The sequence below is a fragment of the Neoarius graeffei genome, chromosome 2 (genome assembly GCF_027579695.1).
Source record: "Neoarius graeffei isolate fNeoGra1 chromosome 2, fNeoGra1.pri, whole genome shotgun sequence".
NCBI lineage: Eukaryota > Metazoa > Chordata > Actinopteri > Siluriformes > Ariidae > Neoarius > Neoarius graeffei.
In genome coordinates this window covers 9,062,231-9,070,520 of record NC_083570.1, presented here as the reverse complement: position 1 = coordinate 9,070,520, position 8,290 = coordinate 9,062,231, and the positions used below count along the sequence as shown (strand labels likewise).

Here is an 8,290-nt window from a genome sequence, read left to right as displayed (position 1 = left end):
TATCAACAAGGCTGAAAGTTGTGCTTGAGGTGTCAGTAGGTGGAAAAGTCCAGAAAATTAAGATCCATTCTGTGAGTATTTCATGAAATTAATCCTAATCAGTGCAGCTACTGTACATGGGTTATATTTCTGCACTGAAGGGAGATGAAATGGTTAATAGAGGAGTGTTCATGACCTTTCTGTGTTTGTGCTCCTCCTCTCTCTCTCTCTCTTTCACACACAGAACCAGGAAGTAACTTGTCATTTCAGAGAAAACAAAACTGATCTCTCTCTCTCTCTCTCGTTGCGATTTCAGGAAAATGGCCGAGGCCAGTATTTCAGTAGCTCAGGACCAGTTCATGTGTCCAGTGTGTCTGGATCTCCTGAAGGATCCGGTGGCTATCCCCTGTGGTCACAGTTTCTGTAAGGTGTGTATTAATGGCTGCTGGGATCAAGAGGATCAGAAGGGCGTCTACAGCTGTCCTCAGTGCAGAGACACTTTCACGACAAGGCCTGTTCTACGCAGAAACAACATGCTGGATGAAGTGTTGGAGAAACTGAAGAAGACTGAAGTCCAAGCTGCTTCTCCTGCTCACTGTTACGCTGGACCTGGAGATGTGGAGTGTGATTTCTGCACCGGGAGAAAACACAAAGCCGTCAAGTCCTGTCTGATTTGTTTGACTTCATTTTGTGAAATTCATCTGAAACCTCATCTTGAAGTTCCTGCTTTGAAAAAACACACATTAATTGAAGCCTCAGCAAAACTCCAAGAGAAGATCTGCTCTGAACATGGTGAAGTGCTGAAGATCTACTGTCGTACTGATCAAACCTGCATCTGTTATTTGTGCATGTTGGAGAAACATAAAGACCATGACGCTGTTTCAGTTGCAACAGAAAGAGCTGAAAAACAGGTGAGAACTAGAAATCTTTCCAGAATTAAATCATCTTAATTATAGTTTCCCATCGAGAAGCAGGTACTTTAGTCAGTGATATGATTTGAACTTTAATTTCAATGTGTGTCTCAATCAGAAGGATTCTGTAAAAGCTGATTAAAATTGTCTGTGTTCTGGTGAACAGAGTGTTAAATTTATCTTCAGTGATGGTCGTAATCTGGTTCGGGGTGGGTTTCCTGATAACGTTGCCCTTCAGACCTAAAGAGAGAGTTGAGAGACTCTCTTAAAGAATGAACGTTGTCTCTGTGTGTGGTTTTCCGGAATTCACTCATAAGAAGGAGTCTAAAGAGCAACAGGACGAAGAGCGTCTTTGTAGTTCGCGTCCCCGATATAGGCATTAGTAGCTGCTAAAGGCATCGTATTGGACATAACTAACAGTGTCCAAGTTAACTGGCTATGTGTACACATTAGCCATGGACAAGACTATGGCAACTTGGCGGGCAGATCCACAGAAAATCATTTGACTAATCAGACTGCATAGTTATTTCAACATTATCACTAACTCTTAAAGCACAGACAACTTCACTGCAAGCTAATAAAACGCTTATATCCCTCAATATGCTTCCACAGGTGGGATGGCGAGTTTTTGTCGGCTGTGATGTGCTCCGTTTTAGGCAAACAAAGCAAACATTTAAAGCAAAATGACTCTTTATTCCTTTCAGAAAACTGAATCATGGGTTCTAGCTATAGAACCGTGGGTGTGTGCATTCCCCAGAAGAACCGCCTCCTTCCATTCTGCCATCAACTGATCGTGTTAAATAATGCTGCGGAGAAATCATTGATCTTGATTTTATCCAGTCGATGGACGTGACGTGACCCTAGTGATTACTGATAGACTGTCTCAGTGTCACCTGCGGAAAAACCAATCACGTTTTAGAAAATAAAAAAACATCCACTTTCAAAGCTGCTTCATAGTAACGAGTAACGAGGACCTTGATAGAAATGTAGTGGAGTAAAAAGGACGATATTTGTCTTTCAAATGTAGTGAAGTTAAAGTCATAAGTTTAAAAAAAAAATACTCAAGTAAAGTACAGATACTCAAAAAGTGTACTTCAGTACAGAACTCAAGTAAATGTACTTCGTTACTGTCCACCTCTGATAATTAACTCGATGTATTTGCAATGTAGAAGAAAACTAATTGAACACCACCAGCAGATTCAACCCCAGTTTCCCCCGCTGACTGTGAGAGTCCCTCAGAGCCGCATGCGCATTCTGTGGATTCGGCAGCGAGCGAGTCGCTCTTTGTTTTGAACGAGTGCTCCGGGTCTCTCGTAAATTCCGAGCAAACTAAAGGACGACTTGTGCTACGATGTTGTTCAGGAAAACCACGTTAGCTTGATGATGGATCTTAAGAGGTCATTTAAAACTCTCTTGGCCTTAAGAGGCTTTCGGGAAACCCAGCCCAGATCAGTTAGTGAACATCTCTCTCTCTCTCTCTCTCTCTCTCTCTCTCTCTCTCTCACACACACACCCACACACACAGAGTACATAACCTTCAGAGCGAAACATGAATGTACTTTGAACTGACATTAATATGGAACCAGTTCGCTCGTACTGTATAAAAAGCTGAATGTATTTTATTTGTCCTCAGAGTGAGTTAAAGGAGGAGCAGATGAAATCCCAGCAGAGAATCCAGGAGAAGCAGAAGAAGGTGCAGGAGCTGAAACAGGCTGTGAACACTATAAAGGTGAGCAGTGAGCAGAGACAGAGCTGCTCCTAGAAACACACACAACGTGGACAACGAGTCATTTACAGTCCCAGGTGTGTGTGTGTGTGTGTGTGTGTGTCCTAACAGCTCAGTGCACAGACAGCAGTGGAGGACAGTGAGAGGATCTTTACTGAGCTGATCAGCTCCATGGAGAAAAAGCGCTGGGAGGTGACGGAGCTGATCAGAGATCAGGAGAAGGCTGAACTGAGTCGAGCTGAACGACTCCTGGAGCAACTGGAGCAGGAGATTGCTGATCTTCAGAGGAGAGTCACTGAGCTGGAGCAGCTTTCACACACACACGATCACATCCATTTCCTCCAGGTAACACTCACTGTCTGATCTACAGAGCCAGCTGTTCCTCACACACTCTCTAAAACACCTCTCATTAAGGGAACAATAAATGTCCCTGTCTGACATCACAAGTGGGTTTTACATTTCATTTGCTTTCTGTAGGTTTTAGCTTCTGGACGTCAGTCTCCTCCATTTCACAGACCAGATTTTCACACATCCAGCGTCACTGTCCATCAACATCTCTCATATGATGGAGTGAGGAATTCTCTCTCAGATCTGAAAAAGAGACTCGAGGAATTCTGTGAGGAGGAATTCAACAAAATCCCTCCACATGGTAAGAGGAGCTGTTCCTGCTGGAGAAACACAGTGATGTGTTATTTCTTAGCGATGCTCCTGCTTTCTTTTCTGCAGGCACTTTATTCACCCGACACTTTGAACTAAAACACTGATTTAAAATGAATAAACTGACTGGATCACTTTAAACTCTTTCCATCTTTTACACAAACTCATGTTTCCATTTTTCTCTCCACAGCTGCAGCAGTTCAGATCATTTCAGGACCAGAACCACAGAGCAGAGAAGAGTTTCTGAAATGTACATCGAACACACACACACACACACACACACACACACACACTTCTGGGCCTGTCACGATAACAAATTTTGTTGGACGATATATTGTCTCAGAAATTATTGTGATAAACGATATTATTGTTGACGTCTTTTCAAGACAATTTTATGCCACTAGTAAAATAATAATGATCATGAAAATACACCCTTTCATAGAACAGTCAACTTTTTAATTAAGTCAACTTGTTCAGTTCCATGAGGCTGGCAGGGGGAGTCGCTCTCTTCTGTGGGATCTTTAACTAGGTTTAGAATGCTAGTTTAAGCTGATATGTGATTGATCTAACGGTAAAACAGCACGAGGGCTCGAGAACTTTGACAGGTTACAATTTTACTTGGCAACTGAATGTATCTGAATTCTGATTGGTTGTTGTATCTGAATTCTGATTGGTTGTCGTATCTGGATTCTGATTGGCTGTTGTTATATTATTGCCCTTTTGCTGTGTTCTTGAGCCCAGAGTGGGGGGAGGGGGGAGTGACAGGGTTCTACAGAGAAAAGTTTTCGCTGCAACCGAACTGCTGTTTTCGTGACCACGCCCCCAGCGCGGATATTCATGTTCACATTGTTCAGTTTGTTTTTCTCTTTTATTTTAGATTTCTGTTATCTGACTCTGGATCCCAACACGGCACATCGTCGCCTCATTCTGTCTGAGAAGAACAGAGCGGTGAGATGGAGTGAGAGAGCGCAGCGTTACTCTGATCATCCAGAGAGATTTGATTCCTGGTGGCTTCAGGTGTTGTGTAAGGAGAGTGTGTGTGGACGCTGTTACTGGGAGGTGGAGTGGAGCAGTGATGCTGTGTCCATATCAGTCTCATATAAAGACATCAGCAGGAAAGGACGGGGTAATGAGTGTCGGTTTGGATGCAACAATCAGTCCTGGAGTCTGCGGTGTTCTTCTTCTTCTTCTCTCTCTTTCCGGCACAACAACATTGAGACTGATCTCAGAGTTCCATCACCCTCCAGAATAGGAGTGTATGTGGATCACAGTGCAGGAACTCTGTCCTTCTACAGCGTCTCTGACACGATGAAGCTCCTCCACAGAGTCCACACCACATTCACTCAGACTCTATACGCTGGGTTTGGGTTCTGGTTCTGGTCTCCTGGTTCTACAGTGAGATTGTGTGATCCAGAATAAAAGTGTGTAGTGTTTTCTGTAAAATTCCTGCACGTTGCCACGTTGTTGCTCAGTCGTCTGTTTCACTAGAACACAATCCAGCTGCACAAAAACACTCATTTTAATATTTAGATTATAAAATATGCCGATGTCGTGTTCATCCCATATTCAGCCTGGATGATGATTGGCCTGCAGATAGAACCTTATAAATCCAGGTTTATCTGTGAGTTTGGGATTTTTATCCAAATATTACAGTCAAAGCTTTGCAGAATAAAAGATAAGAGCACAGGAGAATAAAGTTTCCCCCAGTGATGGAGTTTCTGTGCTGAACTCATTTTCAGACAGAAGCTTTTAATACTGAGGTCAGGATGTCACCAGGCCGCTGTATTGATACGCAACGGGTTTTTTCTCCACTTTGGATGGATATTTTTAGATTATTTAATCTGTGGGAAATAACTACAGTGTCTTAAATATGTGTTTGTGAAAATCACTGTAAACCTACAACTGACTTTTTCCTCCAAAAAACATCTCTTTTAATGTTGTCATGTATTGTGTGTGTGAATAATGATGATAAATCTGTCTCTGTGAACTGGATCTGTCTGTGGTCTGACTCCTGATTTAGATTCTCAACATGATTGTTGGAAAAACATTTTTTAAAAATCCTTTTAATTTTCAATCAAATAAAACAAACAAAAAAAAAAATTCTGTTCCAGTTGACTATTCTGATTGGTCAGAAGTTGTTGATTATTTTTCTATAACAGCAGCTCTGACAGTAGTGCAGGTTTATATTAATGGGCTTGCACGATTATGTTCTTGTTTCTATAGTAACAGCTCATTGACGTGAAATTATTTTCGACCTGTGTGTTCACAAATAAAAATAAAAGAAACGTGGATGAACACTAATATTTAACCTGGACATTTCTCCTCCAGGGGCGGCACGGTGGTGTAGTGGTTAGCGCTGTCGCCTCACAGCAAGAAGGTCTGGGTTCGAGCCCCGTGGCCGGCGAGCGCCTTTCTGTGTGGAGTTTGCATGTTCTCCCCGTGTCCGCGTGGGTTTCCTCCAGGTGCTCCAGTTTCCCCCACAGTCCAAAGACATGCAGGTTAGGTTAACTGGTGACTCTAAATTGACCGTAGATGTGAGTGTGAATGGTTGTCTGTGTCTATGTGTCAGCCCTGTGATGACCTGGCGACTTGTCCAGGGTGTACCCCGCCTTTCGCCCGTAGTCAGCTGGGATAGGCTCCAGCTTGCCTGCAACCCTGTAGAACAGGATAAAGCGGCTAGAGATAATGAGATGAGATTTCTCCTCCAGACCACCAGAGGGCGCCTTTACACACATTTTGAATAACTTCACTTCCTCCACTCATTTCCTGTCTGTTGTTATAAAATGCACATAGATCCTACAGTAACTGTGAACCCTTCCAGTGTGTTACTAAATCTCCTTGGTTGTGAGCCGTGTTTATTCTGGATAGATCTCCTGTTGATGATCTCGCCTCGTCTCTGCCTTTCCCTTTGATTTTAATGATATTTCTAGTGGATGGGGTTTGAACCCTGCACTGACTGAGATTAGATAAAGTCTTGTGTAAACACTACACGCAGATTTCTTTCTTCTGCCTTTCAGGAGATTCATTTCAGTCTGTTAACAATGTTAAAATGACCCAAAGGTAAAATGACCCGTGTCAGTGTGGGTTTCCTCCTGGTTCTCCAGTGTTCTCCTACTTCTCAAAGACACGTCTAATGACTGATTGAGGCGACTCAGGATCTCTGATCTCAAACATATTCATCTACCAACTTCATTTCCATCTCAACAATCTGTTCATGAGAAAGTGGGACTTCTATTAGCAATAAACAATGCAAAATAAATCAAATCAGGTTTTGACTCCCCTTGTGGGAATAAAGAGTCATTTTTTTCGATTCATTTTCACTCCTCACTAAATTCCAAACTGACAGAATGAGGAAAATATTTCAGCAGAACAAATGACACTGAAGTGCAGATGACAGTGAAATATTTCTGCTTTATTTCCATCCTTAATGAACACAATGTGGTAGTTTTTAGTGCTTGTAGTAAGACACGGTCCTGCTGTAAATCCTCTTGTGTGTCTTTTAGTGAAGATACAGAATTGATGTTGAAAGGCTGCTGGGTTTTTTTTTTTGTTTGTTTGTTTTATTGTGTTTCAGTGATGTGGTGCTACTCTGTAAAACTGAGCCTCCAAATAACAACTCGATTGTATTCGCATATTATAGAATTCTATCTGGAGTTCTGATTTTAAAATGTGATTTCACCGCATACACTTCATGGACAGAAAGAAAGGACAAAATGGGAAAAGAACATAAATGACATACATGATACTTTCTATTGAAGTACAGAAATCGATCTCTGGCCACATTTACCATTTAACATTCATGTGTAGGTGACAATAAAATCAAGTTTACTTTAAAGAATTCCTTTATCTCACTTTAGCCATTTATTTCTTTATAAATTTTCAGAAAATGAAAAATTGAGTGATTTATTCATTAAATTTAAATGACTGCAATTTAAACTTGTCTTATCATTTCTGACCACTAGAGGACGCTCATGGACACGTGACGCTGCAAGAAATTAACCATTTTCAATATTTTTGCTGAACTCACATCAGAACAGACTGAAAACTTGTCTTATCATAAATATAATCAATAATATTGATTCATGATGAGATGAATGGTTTATTCGGTCCCTGCTGTGTGTGTCATACTGTAACTGGGTTTAATGGAACAGCAGCTTTTTAGTCTCGTTAAAAATAAAAAATAAAAAATAAGTCCAGTAAATTTCTCAGCTTCATGATGCTGGAGTTCTACGTTCTTCAGTATTTCTTAGTATCTCTTGCTCTCAGTGAATAGAGAGGTTCTTTGGAGAATTCCTGGTGCCCAGTAAACTGATCACAATGATTCGTCTTCTCCATGAGGGGATGACTGTTTCTGTTCTCTGTGAAGATGAAGAACTGGAACCTTTTCCTGTGAAAGTTAGTGTAATACAAAGCTGTGTAGCCACTGCATTGTTTGCTCTCTTCACAGGTGCTGTCCTGCATGTAGCCAAGCCAAATCTGCATTATCTGGGCAGCACGGTGGTGTAGTGGTTAGCACTGTTACTGGACTTATACCTGGAGGATGCTCTGGACTCTTACAGTAATGCTTTTATGGCTGAGGACTAAAGTTGACTTGCTAACTTTAGGACTGCAGTTATCATGAACAGTTTTGCACTCAAGTTTCCATCAATGAAGAATTATAACATCAACGAAACTGTCCTCATGTTAAAACTGTTAATATTATAGTCATGCTGTCTGTTGTTGCCCAAATGAGGATGGGTTCCCTTTTGAGTCTGGTTCCTCTCGAGGTTTCTTCCTCATGTAGTCTGAGGGAGTTTTTCCTTGCCACCGTCGCCACAGGCGTGCTCATTGGGGATAGATTAGGGATACAATTAGCTCATGTTTTAAGTCGTTCAAATTCTGTAAAGCTGCTTTGCGACAATGTTTGTTAAAAGCGCTATACAAATAAACTTGACTTGACTTGACTGTCGCCTCACAGCAAGAAGGTTCTGGGTTTGAGCCCAGCGGCTGACGGGGGCCTTTCTGTGTGGAGTCTGCG

At 41.7% G+C, this 8,290-nt stretch overlaps 1 protein-coding gene across 1 annotated transcript; it reads left to right on the top strand.

Moving 5' to 3' along the window:
• The first annotated feature begins 224 nt into the window (after nucleotides 1-224).
• Nucleotides 225-5,113, top strand: LOC132871842 (E3 ubiquitin/ISG15 ligase TRIM25-like). Its single transcript, XM_060906388.1, has 6 exons — nucleotides 225-890; nucleotides 2,524-2,619; nucleotides 2,728-2,973; nucleotides 3,115-3,265; nucleotides 3,494-3,523; nucleotides 4,151-5,113. Exons 1-6 carry the CDS (start codon nucleotides 300-302, stop codon nucleotides 4,690-4,692), a joined length of 1,656 nt encoding a protein of 551 aa, XP_060762371.1. The 5' UTR covers nucleotides 225-299; the 3' UTR covers nucleotides 4,693-5,113.
• The last annotated feature ends 3,177 nt before the right edge of the window (nucleotides 5,114-8,290 follow it).

Excerpts from the sequence above, each read along its gene's own strand:
- LOC132871842 (XM_060906388.1), top strand. The coding sequence starts at position 300 with ATGGCCGAGGCCAGTATTTCAGTAGCTCAGGACCAGTTCATGTGTCCA. Across the intron at positions 2,974-3,114 it reads TCCTCCAGGTAACACTCACT|TCTCCTCCATTTCACAGACC; the intron begins GTCTGATCTACA and ends TCTGGACGTCAG. Across the intron at positions 3,524-4,150 it reads CAGAGAAGAGTTTCTGAAAT|ATTTCTGTTATCTGACTCTG; the intron begins GTACATCGAACA and ends CTTTTATTTTAG.